The following is a 26698-nucleotide window of genomic DNA, read 5'->3' as shown; positions in this document are numbered from 1 at the left end:
AGATTTAGCTTATCCTAGCAAAAATGTTCAAATCACTTGTAATTCAGGGGTTAAAGATGCAACAGTGGGCATTCAGACAGGACCTCCAAAATCAGAGTGAGGCTTCTGATATCATGCTGCTTGTTTGACCTCACAGGGTCTTTCTGCAAATCCTACTGAAATCTCAGGACCTAAGATCACTTACAGTTTTTGAAACAAACACTACAAAACAAACCTTTGAAACTAAGGTTACAAAAAAAGTAGGGTAGTTTGTACACAATGACCAGAGCTTTTAGTGGCGCTTAAAGTAAATCTTGTATTATTTATTTCTTATATTTTTAAATCACCCCATAACATGGTTCTCTGGGCAAGAAATATTTAAATCAAATTACAAAAGACAAAAGCACAAATGATAAAGGAAACACACAGTCAATAACAACCGAAACAGAACAAATAAAAATATATAAATAATTTCACATTATTTTTGTTATATTGTGAACCGAATCCATTTCATCAGAGTTAAAAGACAACATATCAGTATCAGTCTTACTTAAGACTAAATAATAATAATAATAATAATAATAATAATAATAATAATAATAATTTATTACTAATACCCCGCCCATCTGACTGGGCATCTCCAACCACTTTGGGTGGCTTCCGCAGGATATTAAAAACGCAATAAAACATCAAACATTAAAAACTTCCCCAAACAGGGCTGCCTTCAGATGTCTTCTAGAAGTCAGATAGTTGTTTCTTTCCTTGACATCTGGTGGGAGGGCGTTCCACAGGGTGGGTGACACTGCTGAGAAGGCCCTCTACCTGGTTCCCTGTAACCTCACTTCTTGCAGTGAGGGAACCACCAGAAGGCCCTCGGTGCTAGACCTCAGTGTCTGGGCTGAACGATGGGGGTTGAGACGCTCCTTCAGGTATAAGAAAGAATGAGAATGTGTCAAAATAACATAAGCCTTTCTCAGGGGACACAACTGGGAGAAAGGTAGCTATTGATGAAAAGATTCTCTCACTCATAGCTAGCTACTCTGTACACTTGAGATTCCTTTTTTAATTCTATTTATTATTATTTTGTCCTACCTTTTGTCCCCAATGAGCCTATTTTGTCCTACCTTTCCACCCCAATGAGGTGGTAAAAGTCCTCAAATGGTAGGTCACATACATCAAGTGTTCCTCTTGTGCAGGTCAGTTAAAATCTCTACAATCAACTGATAGATGTTTTGATTAGATTAGAGCTAGTGCATTTCAATAGTTTAAGCAGGTGATTTTCAAGTGCACTTTATATTAGTTTGCCATATTCTTACTAGCTCAGTTCCCCAGTGGGGACACCAAAATGATGGCAGAATGGTGCTCTGTGGCTACATCCCCCCCCCCCAATAACCTAGTGGCAGAACACATGCTTTGCATGTAGAAGGTCCTATGTTCAGCCACCAGAGTATCCAGGTAAGGCTGTAAACTCTGAAGAGCTACTGCCAGTTAGTAGTGAATGTGGAAAAAATGATGTCCCAAATTATCAAAATTCAATTAATGCATGTTGTATTACTTATTTTTATTCATCACTCTGAAGGGTCTTGTCTCTTACCTGAAATATGCAGAATAACATATGCTTATTGCAGAAAGGGACACAGATGGGCATTTTGCAAACAAGAAGATAGAATCGATAATAGATTAGGTTTGATTATGTGCTGACATTTAGTACACCATATCCGCAACTTAACTTAAGGAAACAAGCAACCAGTTTCCTGTTGATATATTAATGTGCTGCTTCTAGTGCTAACAAATATACAAATGAATATATGACCTCATATAATCCTAGTACTCTATATTCTAAAAATAGAGAGTCCTTGCCCTAGATCTTCCATTTATTTGTATCTAGCCTTTTTGTAAAGCGCCGCCCCCCCCATTTGTTAGTACATTGCTGAACTTCTTAAGGTTAATTCACAAAACCAATTTTGCACTGCAAACTGCCTTTTGGGAATTGCTCAGGTCAGTTGAAGATCCACCTCTGTTGCAGTGTTATAAACTGTACTATTTGTATAACAGGCCAATATTCATTCAGAAAAGGTCAATGTTTATTATATCAATTGAAGTTGGGGACTCAAGTGCAGAGTACCCTAGAGACTGGAAAGGGTGAGGCAGTAACAGGTGAAAAAATTAAAACAATTTTTTCAATTGAAAAGTGCCAGAACTTTATTGAATACAGATGTAGGTATTCTTTGGCCTGGGCACTGAGTGGAGCATTTTTAAAAATAATTTTAACAGTATTTGTGATCCAGTAAAAGAATAAAATTATTTTACTTCTTATCTTTCAGTGTGGTCAGATAGCCTTTTACCAGAAAACAAATATTCATATCCCTTTTAATGCTGTATATCCTTCCCCTCTCAATTTCAAATAATTAGATCTGTCAAATATTCTGAGGCATTTAAGCTTTTTTTTTAATGAAGAGAATTAGTTTACCCCCCCCCCAAAAAAAAAAATGCATTGGAAAATAACTGCAGTTAGTCACTACGAAAAACACACTTTGCTGAAACCCAGAAGCTGCAAATATAGAAATTCTAAAGCCTTCATCTTTGCTGTTGATGCAGCATGCAGCATATATATTTGGCTTTGCCTTCACAGCTCCTCAGCAGCACTCCAGAGATTCTTACTGACATTCCCCTTGCCTCAGTGGGTTACATAAGAGGCACTTAAGGCTGAAGTAGACCTTTGGAGAATTACTTTGAACTAAGTCACTCAAAGTGACATTACTTCATTTTCAAGAGTAGTGATGCAACACTTCTGCTGCACTCCACCGGCCTAATCATCCTTCCCCCAGATATATTCACTACAGGCCATTGGAAGTCTCAGAAGAACTGCTTTCCTAGGACATATTTGTCACAAATCCCTTTCTCACAAAGCAGCAGGATTTTGATTGTTCTGCAAGAAGTTAATTTATTTAATGGCTGAAGCACAGATTCCTATTAGTAATATTACATTCTACACTAATTTTGACTACTTTGGCCCATTTAACGCACAACAAAGATTTAGTGGTTGATTTTATTTTTATTTTTACTTGATGGCACCACAGAATGCTTCTTTCCTGCTAGGGAGTGACAGTCTGTTCAGATGTGGGGAGTTTGTGATGTGGGGTGGGGAGCCTACTTTTGAGTCCTTTGGCATTCTCAACAAGGTGTGTCTAGCAAGCTGGAAACAGACTTTTAAAATAGAATTTTCTGAACTGGACTGGGGTTCGCTGCCTCCCTTAGTTGACTCTCTTGTTCTATTACTCATATTGTTACTATGAAATGAAAAAACATAACTAATAAGGGCTGGTTTTTGTAATATTGTTGTTGTTGTTGTTAATAAAATTATTTGTTAGTCACTTTTCTCACAGAGTGACCCACACGTAGCTTTTGTGCTTTTCAAGGTGCATGACAGGCGGGAATGTAACAGCTGCAGATATTCCCACCGTACAGCAACAGGAAAAACAGTATCACATACTGTAACATTTTTGCCCGTCACAAAGCTTTTAAAAGGCACAAAAGCCCTCACCAGACAAAATGAAGTGGCAAAGATTGTCCTGGTTGAAGCTTTCTAAAACGACACCTTTCCTTGGCCAGGACTAGCCTGTCTCCTTCCCTCAGAGTAGGAGACACCCAGTTTCAGGCCTATGTTTTTAGAGCTATGCCAGACAGTGACTTGAGAACTCAGTTAAGCTACCTGAACTTGTACAGCACCATAAATCCGGTGCTCATGGTTTAGCAGGCAGCATTTTGCCTCATGTTCCTAAGGGGTAGGATGCTTTTATTTTGTTTTATTTCATTGCTAAAAGCTTGCCTCAAGGATGGGACTGTTTTTAGATTGTGTCTGGTTGTTAAGTGTGGCAGCCTGCCATCCATGGCCTACTGACTCTGAAGCTGACTGTCTCAAGTGTAGTGTAAGAGGGATGCTGTGGGCTCTTATGGGGACCCCAAAAGTGAAGCAGTTGAGCAGGCTCTGGCAGCCAGGTGCCCCTCCACATATTTTGGACTACCATCAGCCTCAGCCCCACATCATTCTGCAGAGAAATAGGTTGGCAAAGGTTGCCATAAAGCCATATGTCTGATGGCCATGACCTAGTCAGGCTTGTTTCTTTCAGCCATTTCTTCCTCCTTGGATTCCCACCTGCTTTGTCCGTTTCACTTCCTGCCGGTACTACTGAGTTTCTGCTCCCTGTGTGAGCTTTTCCCATATCCCTTTAGAGTACTCCATTTCTCGGTTTTGCTCTTTTCCTCAGTCAGTTTCTTGCTGTTTTCCTCAGTCCTCTCCTGTTACCTCAGGTTTCTGTATCTCTCTCCCCTAGCCTCAGGGCTTTCTTCTCCCCCACCTCCTTTTATTCCTCTCCCATTTATTTGGAACAAGGGTATCTTACTTTATGAATAAAAACCCAGCAAAGACAAAAAGCAAATAAAACAACAACTAAAGTAAACAGCTATAAAGTGAGAGGGGGTTCTCCTATATGCTCTTCTCATACCTTGCCAGCACAGCTCTTCTTGCTTCTAACAATCTCCAGAACCACCAATGTATCTTTTTTTAAATATTCATTCATTGATATTGTTATATTGCCTTTATATAAGCTGTGTAGGTATTCTTATTATATTGTGATTTATGGGTTTTTTATATATATAGATAAATAAAGGTTGTTGCAAGAAGCACATTGTACATTGGGACTGGGACATTCAGAAGTGTCTCACATTTAACAGATGAAATAGGGACATTGTGGTACACCTTTTTCACAATGCCAAAAATGCATTGCCTGAGTTCTCCCACAACTGTTGAGACTCTTTCTTGCACCTGTGGTGTGCTGTGTTGGTTTTCTTTGCAGCAGCCAGCCTCTCCACAGGCTTCTGAAGCAGGTATATTCAGAAACTGGTTGCAATTTTTATAAAACAGCTACAACCCAAGCACATTTGGCAGTGCTTACAATCTGGGCAGGGTGCAAGACCTCTTGAAATAATGAATTTAGACATAGCCTAGGTTTGTTCACATAGCAGAAGCCAACTCCAATGCAGGCATGCAGGCATGATAGCACCATTTTAAAATCCAAGTATCTGGGCCTCCATGTACCCTCAAATGCCAAATAAGAAATAGTGATTTTCCAGAAATGTCTGTAGTGGCTCGGGAACCCCAGCCTGATGGGCAGGGAATAAATTATTATTATTATTATTATTATTATTATTATTATTATTATTATTGAAACACTGCCTTCAAATATCTTTTAATTTTATCAGAAAAGTTGCCTGTGAACACTGTATTTCTGTCAATACATAAAATGTTTATGAACATTCTACACAGGGATGGCTAACCTCCAGATTTTGTTGGACTACAACTCCCATCAGCCTTTGTTTATTGTGATGTTACTACACTAACAAAGACGTGTATCTAAGTGTTCCCTCAATGCAGTGCTTTTTTCTGGGGGTACGCAGGGGTATGCATAAAACATTTTTTGAATCTTTGTACTTTTGTCTATATACTGTAATTATTTTTCCTGATTTGAATTACAAAATGTTGATTTTCTTGAGTCAAAATGAGAGTACCCCTAAACATTTTTTTAGAAAAAAGCACTGTCTCAATATATTGATGTACATGGAGAGTCCCTTCATGTATGGGGCATTTAAACTGATTTTTTCCCCTTTCCATTGAATTAAATGACAGACTTTTATAGTAAACTAGTCCACAGCAAACAGAAGGATCATGACTTCTAATTATTCACGGATAACTCTTGGGGTAGGCTAAGATTATTATTTTTAAAAAATTAACCTGCTAAATCCTATACAAATTTGTTCTTCCTCTTTCCCTTCTTTTAATGTACAAAATAGGAAGCTTATTTCTGCACTTTCAAACCTTAGAAAGGCCAACTTCCACACTCAGTGTATTAATGTAAATTTTTAAATCCCCTTTATACTTTTTGTTATGCTTTTGGATTAGGCTCTTTTGGAAAACAGGCAGCTATTTGGGGCTTCTGAATATATTCTGAATGCACTGTTTTCTTCAGGCAGAACAATTTGCACAGCGGTAAAAATTATAGTTAAAAATACTAACCCTGGGTAGTCATCTATTATACCCATTATCCTAGAAAAGTTTCTATGCAAATATTGTCAAAGATTTCAGCATAGCAGGAACATTTTCTAAGCCTTTAGAGTTGTTTTGGTAGAAAATGCTGCTAGTGAAAGTTGAAATAAAAAAAGCTGTATTGTTAGGAGGTCCATATTTTCCCCATTTTAATTGCCTAATGGTACTTGCCAAAGAGACTGTAATTTTATTCAGCTGTGTAGCTTACTTTATAAAGCTTCAACTCTTAGTTGTCATTATTTTTTGAAGAATAAATTGACACCAAAGAATAAATTGTGTGTGCAAACTTGATGATCACACTAGAATGACTTTAATATCAGAAAGTCTGGGTACAAGAGCTAGACTAGTTCAGCCATCCTCAACCTGATGCCCACTAGCAGGGGCTGGTGATTGTTGTAGTCTAACAACATCTAGCAGGCACCATGTTCAGAAAGTTTCTTCTAGATCCAGGGAGAGGATAGCTTAGAACACATATAAAAAAAATTAGTCTTCTGAGCACATATTTAGGACTATGACCTAATAATGTAATGGAAATACTGAGCAAACATCCATAGACCAAACCTGTATGTCCTTGTGGAGTTGCTTTACTTAGATATGAAATGTCTTTTTAGCAACTCTAGGCAATGGAGCGGTTAGGTAATTTTTAGTCTGGACTCAGTGATCTTACAAAGCCTCCCTCTGTGCTCTTCTATGTTATCAGTGATACAAAACAGTTATTTCTAGTGTTCACCAAAGACATACTTGGTGAATATTCAGCAGCATCCTGTTGGGCTTTGGGATGTAAAAGCCATTCCATGTATTGCTTGCCTCATCACTCCTTTTATACTAGGATGAGGATTAAAGGTAAAGGTACCCCTGACAGTTAGGTCCAGTGGCAGATGACTCTGGGGTTGTGCGCTCATCTCGCTTTATAGGCTGAGGGTGGGTGTTTGTCCGCAGACAGCTTAACCAATTAGTCCAGGATGTGTTTTGCTCTCTTAGTTGTGGAGGTTTACTATAACTGGACAGCTTGTAGGTTCATAACCCACTTGTCTTGTATTACATTTTCCTGATCAATACCTTTGTGATTTGGTTCTCTAATTATGTCACATTTTATTATTCAAACATCATACATTGACTTATAACAAACTTTCCCTGACGAATAAGCAAGCCAGAGACTTACTACAGAGATTAGACTTTATGGTCACCTAATGCTGCTGTTGAACTGTCATTTCTACTTAGAGAAATATTAGGTGCATAATATTAGGTGCATAATATTAGGTGCATAATATTAGGTTACCAGCATGAGTTTGACCAAACTGCGGGAGGCAGTGGAGGACAGAGGTGCCTGGCGTTCTCTGGTCCATGGGGTCACGAAGAGTTGGACACGACTAAACGACTAAACAACAACAACGTATTATCTACAGAGGCTTACAGTTTAAAATAAATTGCTGAAGACAAAACTCACTACCCTTGGGTCTTCCAAAACTGAACTTTATTTTTCTCCATAGAGCAATTAGACACTTTTTCAAAGTTCCACAAAATACCAAAAACTACGTTGGATGAATAATGCAAATAAAAGCATTTTTACCGGCAATTTAATTGCCTTTGCGGCTCATCCTAGTTTGTGTGTTCCTTCTTCAGTCACACTCATCCATGCAAAATTTTGGATGTTCTTAGTAGAGCTGCTTCCTATGTTATGGAGCAGAGGCAAAATAGATTATGCCTCTCTCGTTATAATCTAGTTCGGTACCTTTTAAAGGAGTCAGCATGCGTTTAACTATCTTAAAAACATAAGAAGATCCCTGCTGAATCAGAACAAGCCCATCCAGTTTAGCATCCTAGTTTCACATTGGCCAGCCAGATGGCTATGGAAAGTTCACTAGCAGGACATGAGTGCAACAGCACTTTCCCCAGTTGTGCTCCCACCTACCAAGGAACTGATATTTATTAGTCTAAACCCCTTTTAAAGGAACTGATACCTATTTGTCTAAATCCCTTTTAAAGCCATACAAGTTGGCATTGATATGCCTCATGGTGACAAATTTCATAAACAATTTCTGTGTGAAGAATAATTTCCTTTTGTCCGTGCTGAATCTTCCACACAAAGCTTCATTTGATGACCCTGATGACCCATATGAAAGAGGGAGTAAATGATTCCATATCCACTTTCTCTACAGCAGGGTTGGCAAGATTTACCTCTCCTGGGCTGCTTCACTTCAGTGGAGATCCCTCCATGAGCTGGATTGCGCCCACCCACCCGCGATTTCCAGCATCTGTGTCTTCACAGGTGTGATTTCCGGTGTCTGCGTCTACACAGACGGGATTTCCAGTGCCACAGAAGTGAGTCCCTGCCCCACACTGCCCCTCTTAATGCAGCCCATGGGAACTTGCCAAGCAGGCGGCTCAGTTTGGGGCAGCTCGTGGGCCAATTAAATGACCCCCGTAGGCCACCTGTGGCCTATGGGCCTTAAGTTGCTGACCTCTGCTCTACAGCATGCCTCATTTTATACTACATCTTTCATTTACACAGCTCTATCATGCCCCCTCTGTACTTGCCTTTTTTCTAAATTAAAAAGCCCCAAATGTTGCAACCTTTCTTCATAGAGTTGTTCCACCTAGTAATAATGTTAGACGCCCTTTTCTGAACCATTTCCAGCTCTACAGTATCCTTATTGATATAAGGCAAACAGAACTGTACATAGCATTCCAACTGCAGTCACGTCATGAATTTGTATAACAACATTAGGATGTAGAGGGCCAGTGTGGTATAGTGGTTAAGAGCAATAGACTCGTAATCTGGGGAACTGGGTTTGCGACTCCGCTCCTCCAGATGCAGCTACTGGGTGACCTTGGGCCAGTCACACTTCTTTGAAGTCTCTCAGCCCCACTCACCTCACAGAGTGTTTGTTGTGGGGGGGGGAGGGAAAGGAGAATGTTAGCCGCTTTGAGACTCCTTAGGGTAGTGATAAAGCGGGATATCAAATCCAAACTCTTCTTCTTCTTCTTGGCAGTTTTATACTGTAACCAGCTTAGAGGTCTTTTGTTCCACTAAGCGGTATATAAATGTGATTAAAATAAATTTGCAGGTTCTTTCCTAATGATGCCTAACACGTAATAAATTTCACAGCTACCATACTGTGGATCAACATTTTCATACAGCTATTAACCATGGCCCAAAATCTCTCTCATGCAGTCACTGCCATTTCAGGCCCAGAAACATATACAGTGGTACCTCAGGTTAAGTACTTAATTTGTTCCGGAGGTCCGTTCTTAACCTGAAACTGTTCTTAACCTGAAGCACCACTTAACTAATGGGGCCTCCTGCTGCTGCCGTGCCGCTGCTGCCCGATTTCTGTTCTCATCCTGAAGCGAAGTTCTTAACCTGAAGCACTATTTTTGGGTTAGCGGAGTGTGTAACCTGAAGCGTATGTAACCCAAGGTACCACTGTATATGAAGTTAATATATTTCCACCCCAGTGGGCATCACTTTACACTTGCTTTCACTGAATCACATTTACCATTTTAATGCCTGTCCACCCAGTTTGGAGAGAGAATTTTGGAGCTGTTTGCAATCTCTTTTTGTTCTTGACAGCTTCTATCATTTGGTGTCATCAGCCAGCTTGCTCACCTTGCTGCTCATGCCTAACTCCAGATCATTTATGAACAAGCACAGTTCCCAGTACTTATCTTAAGAGGACTCCACTTCTTATATTTCTCTGTTGTGCACATTAGAAAATAGTAGCAGAAATGTATATACTTTGCTGATACGGAAAACAAAGAGATTAGGTTAGGTTCAAAATGGCAGTCAAAACTCAGGTGGGAGTTATGCACAACCACGGGCATTTTGAACATTCTTACTTTGCAGCAAGTCATCAGCACTTTAAATTAGAAACATGGTTTGCTTGTTCCAATGGGCAAGTGAAAACTTCCACACCTGGGTTTTATACATTGAGCTCTTACCTGTGTGCTATTGGTGCTTTAGATGTAAGGTCACATAGGAGGAGCCCATGCCTTGCCCCCTTCCCACAACAGCGTCTCCCTGTAATGGAAGTGGTGTTGCTGTGGAAAGAAATCATAGCATGGGGCTTCTTCCCATGTCCTTGAACTTTTAGAAAGGAAGGAGGAGGAGCCTTATTGCAGAGGCTGATGTAAGAATGGGCATTCATTGTCATTGAACTGCCCTTCTTTCTTCTTTTGTTATGGTTTTTCAACTTCACTTTGTATTTCTGTGTTAATGTGTTATGTTTTAATTCTAACCCCAGAATATGCCAATCTTTTTTCTTATTTTTGTAGAAAGTAAATGTTTGCTATAAGTAAGTTTTATTATCTGTGATATGCAAAAAAAATCAAAGCAGCTGTTATTTACACACAAGTTGTAAACCTATAAGAGGTTTTTTTTCATATCTGTATAAAGTGGGTTTTTCTTTTTTCATATCTGTATAAAGTGGGTTTTTCTTTCAACTAATTAACCTTTTATTTATTTCTAGTTGTATTGCTTGATACAACCTCTGCAATTGGAGAGCTAGGATGGAAAACCTATCCTCTAAATGGGGTAAGTCTATCTATTTAGATTTTCATTATTCTGCATTTGCAGTTTTAAAATAAAGTCAAACAAATGGGCAGTAACTTTGAGGACTAATGCAGTAGGGACAAGTGTACTCAGCTCAATGAAAAACTGGGATTTAGTAAATATTTCTAATAATAGAACTGCATACATAAAAGGCTATACATACAAAACAGCATAAATATTTATGACAGTTAGGATTTTTGTTGTTAAGGTGTGAATATTTTTTTGCAACCTTGTGAAAATTATGATTTACTGTTTTAAAAGTATATGAATGAATGTTATACTTCAAATCATATTGAGCATGATTTAAAATGTATATTAGGGCTATCTGAAGTGTAAATAGGAAATTTCCCTACTTGCTGTTAAGAATATGAATGTTACCTAGATTTTGTTTTGTCAGGTTTAAAAGTTCATTATTGCAAACATTAACCCCAGTTCAATGAACCATCTGCAAAACAGGGTCCCATTGCTAGCCATGGAAGTCATGGATCAGCAAATGCAAGCTGTTGCTTAACAAGGGGAAAGCCCTAGCTGCACTTGCATTAGTCAGCTGTTGGATTCTGGCCGTGATATTATGCAAATATAAAATACTGAGGATACAAATTGTTGGGAGTGCTTTATGAAGCCTCAGCTGTCATAGCTGGTGAACTGCTAGTCTTGCCACATTTTGTTATAAGTTATTGCAACACTCCTATTTGTAGAAATGAAACAAACTTTGAGAATACTATGGGTATGCAATGAACCCATGGAGGGATTCTGTACACCTGTTTCAATCTTGATAGGAGACCAATATATAAACATGATAAAGGTAAAGGTAAAGGTACCCCTGCCCGTACGGGCCAGTCTTGACAGACTCTGGGGTTGTGCGCCCATCTCACTCAAGAGGCCAGGGGCCAGCGCTGTCCGGAGACACTTCCGGGTCACGTGGCCAGCGTGACATTGCTGCTCTGGTGAGCCAGAGTCGCACACGGAAACGCCGTTTACCTTCCCGCTGGTAAGCGGTCCCTACTTATCTACTTGCACCCGGGGGTGCTTTCAAACTGCTAGGTTGGCAGGCGCTGGGACCGAGCAGCGGGAGCGCACCCCGCCGCAGGGATTCGAACCGCCGACCTTTCGATCGGCAAGTCCTAGGCGCTGAGGCTTTAACCCACAGCGCCACCTGCGTCCCATAAACATGATAGCTCCAGTAAATAAAACATGAACAGCAAAGTAATCAGATGTAGCCTAGCCTTTTGTCAGTAGGTCCATTTGCTCCTCGGACAGGAGGCCTTGCAGGCGAGCCCCGGGGTTCCTCTGTGAACTGGCCTATTACAGGCTGGATCGTCCTTCTGCTGCCAAATTGGCCAATAGTGGCAGGAATTAGAAGACATTCCCCTGGGCGCAGGACCAACTGACCAATAACGTCACTTGGCCCCACACCCAGGGCAAAAATAATTTCCCAGCCTGCTGGGCCTTTTGGCTTCTCTCTTGGCTTCTGTTGTTCAAGGATCCTTCCAGGAGTGCCAACTTAACTAAAATATTGGGGTGGCTCAGGTAAGCCCTGCCCCACATAATCAATCACATGACACAGCGCGCGCACACACTACTTGAATGGCAATGCCCATCAACTTGTGGGGAGGGCCTCCTCAAATATTTTATTGGGGAGGGGCAAAGAGACCTCAGCCCCTAGGAGTTGGTTCCTACAGCTCCTCTTGTCCTAGCATTATATTTGACATTACATTACTGGTGTATAAGCCACTGCGGTATGTGGTCTACTCACTGTGGTCAGGTAATGTCAAAAGTAATGTCATGTGAGAATGACAAGTCCATGATGTGGCCCCTTCAGATTCTAACATTGTTGAAATTTTCATAATGGGCACCTCTAGTGAACCACTTATCTCCAGCTTTGCTTATGTGATCTCAATCTTATGGCACCATTAAGGTATGAAGGGATTATTAAAAAAAGGTCTTGGAATCAGCTTCTGATTGGCAAATGGAAGTAACTTCTTGCAAAAAAGAATATTGACAGTCCACATGCTTTTCTGTGCATAGCAGTACCTATAAAACTAGGCCCTATATGTTTACAACTGGAAGTAAGTGGCAGGAGTGCTCTCATGATTAAAACACAAAGGTGGGGGCAGCTGTAAATTCATAATTCAATTTGATTGGTGCATGTGAGAGATTGAGAAAAGGAGATCCCCCCACCTTAGAAATCATTAGTTCTTCACTTCAGAGATCAGGTTACGCTTTCCACTTGGCTGGTTCAGTTAACAGCACATTGGAGGAACTTGTATAGTTCAACTTTTAATTAAGATGCAATATATTTAAGCACTTAATCCATTTTATAGATTAGCTTCTTATCCTGAGAACTCTTTAAATTAAGCAATTCTGTTGGCAGTATATAATTTATTTTTATGTGTTGTGTTGCCTTTTCAATGCTGAGTTTTTATGACGATGCTTGAGATGGTGCAAAATAATCAGAGATGTGGGGCACATATCACCATGCAACTCCTTTTCAATTTAGTGAGTTTTGTGCAGCAGAACATCCTGCTTGATTGTGTGCACAGAGTATTGAAAGTGGTTTAATTTTTGTTTCCTCCTTTGGCTCTTTTTTTCTAGGAATATATATTATAGTTCCTCAATACCGAAATATATATTTTTTAAAGTTCTTTTAGTGACTCTGCCCTTAGAGACTTTAAGCAATATGGCATTTCTTAATCTTAGACTGTTTTCAAGTTTATGGATTTAATTTTTCAAGGTTTTACAATCCTTTTTATTCTCGGGTTGTATTTCCAGTCTATTAATAAGTACAATTTACATTTGCAGTCCTCTGTATTTTATATTTTTAACTCTGAAATGTGTTTTCCTTGGAAAACAGAGAGAAAACAAGATGTGGTATACTGTATTTATTATTATATTCATCTGCAGAATCCTTCTTAAAATCAATAGGATGATAAGAGGCAGATGACTCCAATTTTTAAAACTAATTCATCTTCATCTGAGATTAAAAGTCCCACCAGATTACTCCTTAATTGATGCTGGTAGTAGCCAGATGAAACTGGGTGTTTTGAAGGAGATCGCAGAGCTAGGGTCAAAGAGCCACTGCATTCTAAACCAGTTAAGTTAATGGCAATGAGCCTAATTCAGGCCTATCGGCCTGCAGTTAGAATTATACAGTACTAACACTCACCTTCCACTCAGATTGGCAGAAGTAACAGGGCTCTGAAGGCAGCAGAGATTCCACCGCTCTTTACTGATAAAATAAAATAAAATACAAATTGTAATGTAAATTACCAAAGACTTGTTCAGAAGGGAATGGGAAATGAAAATATATTGAGACAGAGGGAGAAATATGGGATAATGAACAAAAAATGGCTGCTTAGTGTACAAGGGGAAAGAGGTGACGTGCTGATGTTGAAAGTCTGAGAGGGAGACTAAATTAGAAAAATGAAAGAGCATGATATTACCTTCTTACATTTATCCTTCCTTTATTATTTATCCAAAGCATGCCAAAGGGTGGGAATCCTCAGTGTTGGCACCTAAAGGGAACTTCCGTGTGAACGTAAGGGCAGTGTGATAATCTTTACTTTTCAAAATGGGGTGTAGTGTTAGCCAATAACCAGTTTCCTGGTTTGGACATAATGGAAAGGTATACCGTAGTTAACAGAACACATGAATGGAGGAGCAAAGCAGCTGAGTGTGGGGAGAACAAGGCTAATTTACATCTTGGATTATTAAACTGAGAGATAACTGCTGAAACACAACCTTTCCGTTGAAAGCCTGAGGAACCTCCACCCCACACACCTAATTAGAACTAGCAGGGGTCCTAATTTGGCTGCCAAGGTAGTTTTCCCCAAGCCATGCCTACATCCTCCACATCTGGTATTTTATATGAATTGGGCTGCAGCCACACACAGAGAGAGACCAAGAAGAAAATTTATCAGCATTTTTTTTTAAGAGGTGAAAGTTTAATACCACCAGTGAGTGATAGAGGTTATTTCAGCTGCTAAGAGAGTCTGTTAGTCTTGTTTGAAATTCACTAATATTAATTAAACAAGTTGAAATATATCAGGCAACATTTTTCCCTGAATGGAAATGCAGTGGTGGAGAAAGCTGAATTTTGGTTGTTACGCAGCTTTTATTTATTGTTTGAATGAGTACATAAGATAAATAAGACTAGTTCAAGGTAGCTAACGCGAAACAAGATGTCAAAGCAACATAAACATGCAAAAGTAAAAAACTTGAAACACGAACCTAAGACCAGTAGAATAAAAAAGAAATCATCCAACTAAAACCAATTTCAGCAGAGCTTTTCTTTTCTTTTTTAAGTCTCAGCAAATAAAAACACTTATGAACCCATGCTGTTTATAAGAAAAAGGAATGTCGGTTTTTTTGTTTTGTTTTACTGCCCAGTAAAGGGACATTAGCAAAGAGGCAAAACAGACATCCCTTAGAAGTTCCAGAGCTTAGGTGCAGCCACTGAAAGAGCCCACTCCCTACAACCACACATTCACCTGCGGAAGTTGGGGCATTCAAGAGGGCTTCCACTGAAGATTTAGCAGGTTAATATTAAAGGAATAAGAGCCTTGCTAGGACAAGAGGTGCTAAATTTACTCTCACTGTAGCTTCAAAAGCCATAGCTTTCATCTCAGTGGATCAATTTGAAGTTTACATTTTCAAGGCTATCTTTACAAGGGGAAGGGCAACAAACACTATTTTGTTTTTAAATGAATGCTGAGCCTGGAATCCACATGGTACCAGTGTTAAACGGGGAGTTTCTTGTGAATTTTCCAGCACATCAGTAAGCTGTGCTTACTTTTTTATATGCACACCTGTGTCTAAAATAGCTAATTAGAACACATCTGCATTGAACAGTCTAGTGTGAGCACCCCAGATTGTTTGGCTACAGCAGGACTCCTGAGAACATGTAATCCCTGTGATTGCAGCTATTGTAAATGCTTCCTTGTCAGTTAGCAAGCTTCCGATAAAATTAACCACAGATGTAATTACTTCACTTCATAAATGTATTCCACTCCCTGGTGAGCTCTTCTAAGGCTTTGAATAATTTCCAGTTGCTGATTTATTTATTTATTTAAAAGTTTGAGGAAGGAGTCTGTGGTGCTAAATTTATCATACTATGCAAACAGTTGTTTCATATTGTTGATTTTGAGGATTTTGTGATTTGTTGCTTGCTTCCAGTTGATGTATGATTTTGCTCTTTCCTTTTATAATGATTCACAGTATATTTTTCACTCAACCGTAGAATATTTGTCTTTTCCTAAACCAATTTGATAACATTGTTAGGCTCTCTGGCATCTCACTTTCGCTCTTCCTCTCTCCCTTTCTTTGCATTGTTTATCTCATAGCTGTCAGTCCACTAGCAGTTTGTTAGCTATGATCATTTGTCTTGCAGTGATACATGTTTGTAGCTTCTCAAGGCTTTTAGGGCCAAACTAGATGTATCATTAGAAACCACACCATGAATTTTCCTTCTGAAACAACAAGTGTGGACACTTTGCACTGCTGATGAAAGTCACACCTCCCCATGTGGCTTCTTGGGACATATTTAGTGGCATGCCTGATTTCATCCTTAGACAATGGCAAATATGGGAGGACACACTCTTCATTGACCCTGATGGGCCAAGATTGGCTTGCAGACCAGAGGTTCCTTGCCTCTGATGTAGGTCAGTCTCTTATTGAAAGGCAATATGTCCTTTGTTTAAAATTGTGTTAGGAACCTGCAGCTTCAGTTGCAAGTAGCCTTCAGTGTCCAAAAACACTATGCACATTACAGCCCACTCTTGTTCTCCAGATTGCATTTCTGACATCACTTCTCTCTCTCTCTCTCTCTCTCTCTCTCTCTCTCTCTCTGTGTGTGTGTGTGTGTGTGTGTGTGCATGCTCAATTCTATTCTATTTGCTAAAAGAAATTGATTTGGTTTGAATATTCACCCAGTTGGAAAAGTACAGTTTGTATGTTTATAGTCATACAGACAATAGTGAAAAGGGCAGTAAGTGTAAAGAATAAGAAGTCTACCTGAATATTTGAAATCTTGGGAAAGATGGGAAATGAGCTTGTATACTGAACATAAAGTCAGTGTTTATGGAAATTCATATCTGTATATGTTCTGATATATTTTAGAGGCTAGGGAAGTACCACTAACAGTAATTTTATTCAGAATCACCCCCTGAAGCTATCAAGTGGAGTAGTTGCATGTCACTGCCTCAGAAATGTTTCAGAAATTGCCACGTTTCCACAGATATCGTGATGCAGGAGCAAAGTTCAAGCACTTGTCATTAGAGATTCTGTTATTTTCAAAAAGACTCAAACGCTCCTTTTAGCCACAAAGTTGGCACCTTATAGCTATGTGTCTAACTATGTTAAATGTAGCACTACAGCATTGTATGTATTAAATCTTAAGAACCATTGAGTATCAGGCTCAAAAAATAATACACATTTCTGTGATTTTCATTATCTCATCCATCCATATAGGTAAGTTGTTAAGATTTCTATTCTACAAATTGGTGAGACTGAGATATAAAAGATTGTCAAATACCATTTAGTACATCAAGGGTTGTTCTGGAATTCTCTCTCGTATTTGGGAATAGCAGCCTGTCCACTTGGTAGCAGAGAATGCCTGTGTAACTGAAGCTATCTACTCTAAAAAAAATGATGTTGTTACATTAAGAACTGGACAGCCTGGATTCAAGTATGCCAGCTCCTGCAGTTTCTGAGTTGCTCCATATTTTAAAATTAAAACTATTTTTTTATTATTTTATAATCTGTAAAGGTTATTTCCCCACTTTAAATTAATTTTTTTAAAAATATATATATTATTATTTTCATGTGAGCTGCCCTGAAAGCTTTTTTTGTTCTGAAACTGAAGGGCACATTTAAGAATTTTAAAGAAAGCAAAACCAAACCAATGCTTGTTGACAAACTGAAGGGCACTGCTTGTAGAAGGGACCCGCCTAAGGAAGTCAAAGGAGATGTACTGTGGGAAGGGGAAGAGGGAGGAAGGCAGGCAGCGGGGGGAAGGAGGGAGGAAGGAAGCAACAAGCTGAGGGAACTGCTGGCTTCCCTGAACAGCCTACAGACTTAGACATCAACAAAAACCTAGTGTGTGTGTTGCTGCAGGCACTGGCTTACATCTGAACACTAAAGACACAAACCTTGTCCTACTCATCTGATGACATCTGCAGCACTAGTATGGAGGCCATCCAACAGTTTCTGTGTAGAAAATTAGGAACTGAGTTGGAAAGCGACCTAAGAGAGACTTTGGTGGATGGAGTCAGCAGGATGGTAACAAAATATGCAGAGAATGAAGCTGAATGACAGACAAAAAATTCAGGCGATACCAAACTGGGAGGGGTAATTAATGTTGCAGAAGACAGAACTGGGATTCAAACTGACCTCAACAAATTGGAAAACTGGGCCAAAACTAACAAAATGAATTTCAGTAGGGACAAATGTAAGGTTCTGCACATAGGCAGGAAGAACCAGGTGTACAAATAGGGGACACCTGGCTTACTAGTAGTACATGTGAAAAGGATCTAGCGGTCTTAGTCAACCACAAGGTTAACATGAGTTAACAGTGTGATGCAGCAGCAAAAAAATCTAATGCTATTCCAGGCGGCATAAACAGAAGTATAGTGTACAGAGGTAATAGTACCTCTGTATTCTGCCTTGGTGAGACCACACCTGAAATACTGTGTCCAGTTCTGGGTGCCACAATTTAAGAAGTATAAATTGACAAGCTGGAACGTGTGCAGAGGAGATCAGGATGATCAGGGGTCTGGAAACCAAGCCTTATGAGGAATGGTTGAAGGAGCTAGGTATGTTTAGCCTGGAAAAGAGAAGACTGAGAGGAGATATGATAGCCATCTGAAGGGCTGTCACATGAAAGATGGGGCAAGCTTGTTTTCTCCTACCCTGGAGGGTAGGAGTCAAACCAATGGCTTCAAGTTACAATAAAGGAGATTCTGACTAAACTTAAACATTGGGAAGAACTGTCTTACAGTACGAGCTATGTCACTATGGAATGGACTTCCTCAGGAGGTTGTGGACTCTCCTTCACTGGAGGTTTTTAAGCAAAGCTTGGGTGGTCATATGTCTTGGATGCTTTAGCTGAGATTCCTGCATTGTAGGGGGTTTGACTAGATAACCTTTGGAATCCCTTCCAACTCTACGATTCTTTGACATTTCTGGAGTACAAGAAGCAGAAGTGGCCATGGAGCAGATGCTGGCTGACACGTACAAGAACAGGTTCCTTCAAATGGCCTGCGAGTCACGCCAGCAAGATCTTGGCTGTGAGTCCTGAAGACCTGCTCCCTGCGTTACAAGCCTTTTTCCCACCTGGTCTGGGAGGGTGGGGCCTTGACTGACTCCAGCTACAAAAGCTGCTAAACACACTCTTGGGCTGTGGTATTGTTTAGGGTGCTTTGTTTGGGTTTTTTTGTTTTTAATGATACTAATTTTTGTATCTTTAGTTTTAGATCTTATGACTTATGTAGCTATTATTTCAATTTGGTTGTGTACTTTTTGATGTCTTCTGTGACTGGACCTAATGGTCAGGGGTCCCTTTACCTTTTTATTTATGAAATTTGTTATGTTTGTGATTATGCTGTAAGTTGCCTAGAGCATGGTTTTAACTATGGGAAAGCAACATAAAAATAAAATGATGGTGATGATGATAAAAGCAGGATTAAGATGCACTTGGCGCAGTAAACATTTGGTTCAGTACTGATTCTACTTAGCAACCTCACATATAGCTCAATGATCCAATGTTGACTTTATATTGGTTGTTTAAATTTGTCCACAGTGCAGTGTCATTGTGGTCTGAGTCAAATATATCCTCAACCACCACCACCACCACCTGTCTTGCAGAAAAAATCTGCAGCTATGTGGAGCCTTTCACAACTGAGGTGGCATCTATCAGCTGAAGAGTGACTGGCTGGTTCTTGGAAATGTATGGAAACTGGCTGCCTAGTCTTGAAGGTTTTTGCCCAATGTATTTCAAGGTCTCTGCACTAATGTCCTTAGAGTTGCACAATATTAAGACCTAGCACTTCATGAACACAATGCCCTATATGGGAAACTTTTCAAGGGTTGCATTAATGGTCAATGACCTGTCAGGTAATTATGGATAAAAGCACGGGCTGTCTTTATCCATAGTTCCCAACTTTCTTCATCTTGTGGTCTGCACCTTTTAAAATCACGTTTAGTTTTGTAAAATATGCTCTTACTGTGATTTATATTGTCAATATAAGTAATTAAAAAGAGCAATTAGCATGTAATATATGAATGCAACCAGTTCACTGCACCAGTAGATATTATTGTTTCCCTAATTAGGCCCTTTCTGTGTTGAGAAATATGTTAGTATCCATTTCAAGTCATAATGGCTTAAAGGGGTTGATGGAGTTCCTTTTTAACTCCAGCATAGCTAAAGAGATTGCTTTGGCTCTCTGTTTCATGTGGGATAGCTAAGGGGATTGACTTTAGCTCCCTGATTCTTGCCATGATGATTAAGGGGATTTGCTTAAATACCCCATTTCATGTGGTATAGCTACTGTAAAAGGATTAGCTTTAGATCTCATTTTCATGTGGGATAGCTAAAGGGATTAGCTTTAGCTCCTCATTTCATGCCACAGTAACTAAGGGCATTTACTGGAGCTGCCCATTTAGTTGCTCTAAGGACTCCTGCCTTTTATAACAGCTTTATCTTTTGCTACTAGTATCAGATAAAAATACAGTAATCAGGTTGTATGTGTATTTTTATTCCAGTTACCACACACTACATGGCACTTAATTTTTTTTCTTAAAGTGATTTACCTAGCACCTTTTCTGTGTATGGAGTTAAAACAAGTCATAGCAGCGCTGACCATCTCTCAGCTTTTTTTCCTTTAAAAAATGTTTAGGGGTACTCTCGTTTTGACTCAAGAAAATCACCATTTTATAGTTCAGATCAGAAAGAATAAATACAGTGAATGGACAAAAGTGCAAATATTCACAAAATGTTGAGGGGTATGTGTACCCTTAGACACCTTTTACACCCTTCCTAGTCTCTGCATTCAACATGCTATATTGTCTGCACTCCCTCTAATGTCTCTTTACTCCACTTCTACGTTCACAAAATCTGCTGTCCAGTTCCTTCTATCTCTTATTCGCTCATCCCATAATTGTTGTTCATGTCACTAACTGGAACCTTGTTTTTCTATGTTTATATGTTGGTCCTCACAATATGAATGCCAATTTACAACTTTGGGGACTGAGTGTGAAACATAGAAGCTTTCCCTAGGCCATTTCTGGAACTCGATCCCAAATTCTCCCTGACTCCAGTTCCAGTGGTGTATCCATTATTTATTTTTCTCTTTCCTATAGAAGAAAAAAGTAAAACCAGAAGGACATTAGCAATGTAACATGATATTTACAACACATAATGGTTTTGATTTTGAAACAGAGAATTCAGGGGTGTCTTGTTGGCATTAACTTGCCAGTATAGCACATCCCAAATATGTCATGATGCCAAGCATAAAGGAGCAAACAGGTGTTACTGCAATGACTACCGTAAGGTTTTATCTTTGGGGAGGTCTTTTCACAGATTGCATTAAACTTAGTAACTTTCACATTCTTTTTTCTGACTCTTAAACTGTATAAGAACATTAACTTGCCATCCACACACGCACATATAAAATGCACGGTTTTTCTCCCAAGCAATATTGCCATATGCACCAGTAAACATCAATGAGAGTTATGTATAAATAATAAGGGGCCGAATTGCAGCTTTTGTGGATAACATCTAAAAGCTAAATATAAATAAATATGCACAGATTTCAAAGAAAGTAAGGCACTATATATTACAGTTGTGATGATTTGTGAATAGATGCTGGGCTCTGTGCTGGACACTAAATGGGCATTTAAATTCTTTCCAATGGCAGTCCTTTTGATGTACTGCTACTAGATAATGTGCCTTTATTAAAATTCAGAGTACATTTTATACCCTACAAGTAGGAATATTCAGGGGGGAAAGATATGGCACTTCAGTAAGAAAGCAATAGCTCAGTAGTAGAGCACATGCTTTGCATTTATAAAGCACCTTCTTCAGTCCCTTGCTTCTCCAGTACATGGAGGAATCCTCGGAGGCTGGACTGGAGAAGCCCTCTGCTGAAGACACTAGAGCAGGCATAGGCAAACTCGGCCCTCCAGATGTTTTGGGACTACAATTCCCATCATCCCTGACCACTGGTCCTATTAGCTAGGGATGATGGGAGTTGAAGTCCCAAAACATCTGGAGGGCTGAGTTTGCATATGCCTACAGTAGAGAATCATTGCCAATCAGAGTAAGCAGTGGTAGTCAACATTAACCAAAGGCATATCATAGCAAGTAGAAACAAGCCTAGAAGCAAATCTATATTCAGTCTCCTCTTCCATTTTTCTAGAATATATGGCATTCAGAGGTATACTTCCTCTGTCCCACTTACCTACCTTGGCTCAGTGCCCAGCTTCAACTTCTTCCTCCTGGAAGCATGACTGGTGTCAACACTTAGCATTTCGGCATCAGGTAAAAGTGTACCTGTTTGCCCAAGTGTTTGCGGGATTTTAGCCTGCCACTGTAATGAGTGCCATTGTAGGTTCTCTAGGGTTTTTGAGTGATTTGTATTGTTGTTTTCTCTGCTATTTATTTGTTTTTGTGTTTGTGGTTTCAAATGAAGTGTAGTGCACCCTGAAAACTTTAGATGAAGGGTTGGCTAAAAATATGTTTCATAAATACATTGTTTTACTTATTTGACATCGTTCCCGCTTCCCATGAAATTCCTGTTGTGTGTTGAAAAATTGTTAGATTTGATGGTATCCTTTACCTTCTTTAAAACCTATTGCTTAAGGTCCGTATGTTTCTGGGTGCCTGATTTATATTTTTAGTCAGACGTGGGAGTAAGGAGTGTGTATGCATGTTAATTATACACAGTTGGCAAATGCCCGTTATACATTGTTTCCTGTCCCTGGGAACTGTCAGATATTCTGGGTATCATGGAAACTGCTCTGGAAGAAAGAAAAGCTTTTTTCAGATTCATTTAAAATATTGTTATTTGTACTTGCATATTTTGTTCTGCTAAAGTTATATTGTTCAAGTGATTTTGCAATGGTTTTATTGACTATAAATGCACATTATATTAATAAACATGCATGTACATACCAACATAACATTTGATACAATAGACATCTTGACAGCATACCTACTCAGCTGAGCTCTATTGTTAAATCTTATTTGGACTGTGGGAAGACTGCAAAGTTACCCACTGAAGCAAGTTGTAAGATTGAAAAATGTATTCCTTTTTCCCACTCCTTCCAGTTTATACATATACATATCTTGGCAGTGTGTGTTGTTCCACAGTTTCATTTGCCTTGATGCAATCTTGCACATGGCAAAGCCCTACCCAATGGCTTCAATATACATAAATATGTTTTCACTTTAAAAACTGCTTCCTGAATTAACTAAGTGAATGGTGAGGCTCTTATAGAAGGAGAAACTGTGTGTATGCAGTGGAACTCCTGGACTGAAAAGGAATCACTGAATTAGGACAATTATCTCATTTCCCAGGTTACCAATCACAACTACACACTTCTGTTATTTGCTGATAGCCTTGAACAGTTTAAGCAGCAAACATGTCCTAGAGAGACAAGCCTAATCTATACATTATTTCTTCATATGCACCACAAATAGAAACAAGAAAATGTAAAGCTAATACATTTCCTTACTTTCCTTAGACACTTTTGCTTGTTTATGCATTTCTGAATCAAGGTCACTGTAATCACACTAGTCACTCCTGGATACTTAGAAAGGTGTTGTTTTCTATTTGATCCATCATTCTTTTTTCCTAAACTAACATTATAAAGATGCTGACCAACATAGTATTTAAGATGGAGAATTATTGATCTTGAGATTTTAAAATTCCCTTTAAAGTTAAAAGTATTTTTATTAATTATTAAATATAAAAACGTACACAATCTTCCTACCATTATTTTAGTTTGTTTGTGTGTTCCCACCACCCCTTTTCAGTATATGACAAAAAACAATATGAACTTTAGGCTACATTCTAGTGCTTATATTTGGAGAACATGAGGTTGTAATTACACTGTTTTCCTGTGGTAGATTTTTTTTATATTATAGCTCCTATAGCCTGGCACAAAATCCTGAAAAAGCCAGCTATTTCTCTGAGAAAAAGAGAGGAACTAAATGTTTCTAAAAGCCTAGGTTCCCAAAGCATCATTTGCTAATATATTTACTTATTGTAAGCATTTATCTATCCTGCCCTTCCATGAATCATTCCAAGGAGAATTAAGATAATGAAAAATAGACAATTATCAAGTACAAAAATAAAACCCAATAAACATGTTAAAATGACCAAAAGCAGACAAATTATTCACAAAAATTGTATCAAGTGCATAACACAAATAATCTTAAGAGTACAGAAGTCTCTCTAAACAGGTTTTCCATACCACAGGGAAAAGCCATAAGTGTGAGAGCTAGGTAAGCCTGTCTTGGGAAAGAGGCAGACATGCCTCTTTTGTCCCCAGCCAGCACAACTCTGAAACTGATGGGATATGCAAGAGTCTTTGCACAAGATTTTAACAATTAGGGAGATTCTACCTTGCTTTTAATCCATTTGGGGCCATTAAAACCATAGCCAGTACTTTGAATTGCAGTTAGTGTACGGAAACAAACAAGAAGCTGTTTTTTACAAGAGAAGAGAGCAGGAGGAGAGAAATATTACCCAGAGATTGGAATTTATTTCAGAGATGCATTAAGAATTTTTATTTAATTTTATAGGTTTTTAAAAATAGTTTCCAATTTTAGTAATGAAGATTAAGCTTTTCCAGATTCAAGAAATTAAACACCATTCACATCAATTGATAAGGAAGTTTGAAAAACAGCTGAGCAGAATAAACACTATATTACAACAAGCACAGGAGCTTATCTCCTTTCTGGTCCACCTACATTTGCAAGGGAGGAACATAATCCCATAACCAGCTGCTGTTAACATTTTGGCTGCTGCATTGTGCAGTGCACTGAAGTTTCTAGATACTTTTTAAAGCCAGCCCCATGTAGAGGTCATTGTAGTAGTACAATAAGAATATAACTAAGGTATCCGGCACCATGGTCAGATCCAACTTCTTTAGGAACAAGCATAGCAGGTGCACAAATTAGACAGAAGCACTTCTGGACATGAAATGCACCCAGGTTATATACCTGAGGAGTGCAACCCCATCCAAAACAGATTGGATTTATATTCCAGTATCAACATTTCTGCAGACTAGGTGCACTGCTGTCCTGCCTAGATTAAGTTGCAGTTTGTTCACACATATCTAGCCCATTACCAACACCAAAAACCAGTACAAATGGGAAGAAGACATAGAGCCATTAGTATGCCGCTGATGATACTCAAAACATATATCCAATTTCCCTCATTATTTTTATGTAAATTTTAAAAACCATAGGTGACAATAGAGGAAGCATAGCTAATAAGATAGCCGCCTCTGGAGCTGACCCTGTAGGAAAGACTAGAACCACAGTAGCACAATATCGCCAAGTCCATCAAGGCCAGGCAGTCTAGAAGGATCCCATGATCTATGGGAAGTGCTATTTCATTCCCACATTCTCAGCATGTTCACACTCCTGTCTCAGTGACGTCTACACTGGCTTGGCCATGTCCACAGATTGGAAGATGGCAGGATTCCCAAGGATGTGCTTTACAGGGAGCTGGCTTCAGATACCAAGCCGTTGACACACCAATTCTGTGTTACAAATATGTCTGCAAATGAGACCTGAAGGCTGCCATGTGGGAATCCCTTGTGGACCACCACAGTGCTTAGAGACAAACAATTAAGTCATGTACTGTATTCACAGCAGCGACCAGAGGAGTAATGACTGCTGTGAGGAAAAGCCATGGTGCCTTCATCCAGCAGCACAACTGGATGCCTTAACCCCAACTGTAGCAAAACATGTCTCTCCCTTATCAGTCTCTACAGGCACAGCAGGCACTGTAAGTCTCCAATGGTTTGACTTCACCCCCAAAGGCACACTCCTCCATTGTCTTCTGAGACACACAGATGCCAATAACAAAAAGAAATGGTAATTATGTTGTATTCCCAGAGGCATTTTGGAAATTCATCTATAGACAAAATATCCTAGGAATTCCTAGTGGAGCTAAATGAGTTTCAGTGAAGCTCATGAAAGTTTTGGGAGAGTAAATATACACCTGCCAACATGCATTCCTACTGGAATGGCTCTTTTTAATATATGTTGCATCACAAGGAAGACTGAACTTATTTTCAATGCCAATAGAACTTTTTCATGCAAAGTTATGAGACTTCTGTGTTTTTACTCTGCACGGTGAATTTATTTCCTTTCACAGCCATGACAAAATTTTCATCTCTCCTCCCTCGCCCCCCATTCCTCTCCTTGAGTTGTCAGATGTACTTTTTATTCTGGATAAGTAATTCCTTTCTAAAATTGGCTTCTCTCTCTTTCCTTTCATCTTCCTCCTCTCCCTGAACTTGGCAGCTACATTAAGGCACTTTGATGTCAATACAATTTACCCTCCTTGGAAAGCATAAGCTAATTGTTATTTGGCAACTATAAGATGGCTGGCTACCTGTTACCTATGTACTGTTAAGCGGCTGCTAAATTCTCTTTACTGGGCTCCTTTTTATTGCTGCTGTCTCAATTTTGCATTGCTGACTGCATTTTCTCCTGGCTTTCATTTGTTCCCATTTTATTTGTTGTATTCAAAGTCACCTAGTTTTTGACTTCTTCCTTCCAGTTTTATCCACATGAATGCAGATGACTGCAACAGAGGAGCACTAATGCTTATGGGCAGGTGAACACACTTTATTAATCCAGACAGCTTGCATACACTTCAGGATGCTAGCCATACTTTGTCACCCACAATCCCTTTGTTTCTTTTCTTTGCTGCAATATTTGAATACTAATTACGCTGTTCTACATCCCTTTGAGCTCAACTAGCACAACCAATTCAGCTCCTATCCACTGATTGGTTATTGCTGGCACAGTCTTCATTACCTACTTT

At 39.2% G+C, this 26698-nt stretch overlaps 1 protein-coding gene across 4 annotated transcripts in view; it reads left to right on the top strand.

Moving 5' to 3' along the window:
* The window catches only part of EPHA6 (EPH receptor A6), a 353748-nt gene that overhangs the window by 24096 nt on the left and 302954 nt on the right, over positions 1-26698 (top strand). For all 4 annotated transcript variants that reach the window (XM_083736224.1, XM_083736225.1, XM_083736226.1 and 1 more), the window contains exon 2: positions 10552-10616. In XM_083736224.1, coding sequence (XP_083592350.1) covers positions 10552-10616 — 65 coding nt within the window. The remainder of the gene's footprint in view (positions 1-10551; positions 10617-26698) is intronic.

This window comes from Podarcis gaigeae (assembly GCF_964106915.1).
Source record: "Podarcis gaigeae genome assembly, chromosome: 4".
Lineage (NCBI taxonomy): Eukaryota > Metazoa > Chordata > Lepidosauria > Squamata > Lacertidae > Podarcis > Podarcis gaigeae.
Note: the sequence above shows the minus strand (reverse complement) of the source record. Positions and strands in the feature narration are given on the sequence as shown.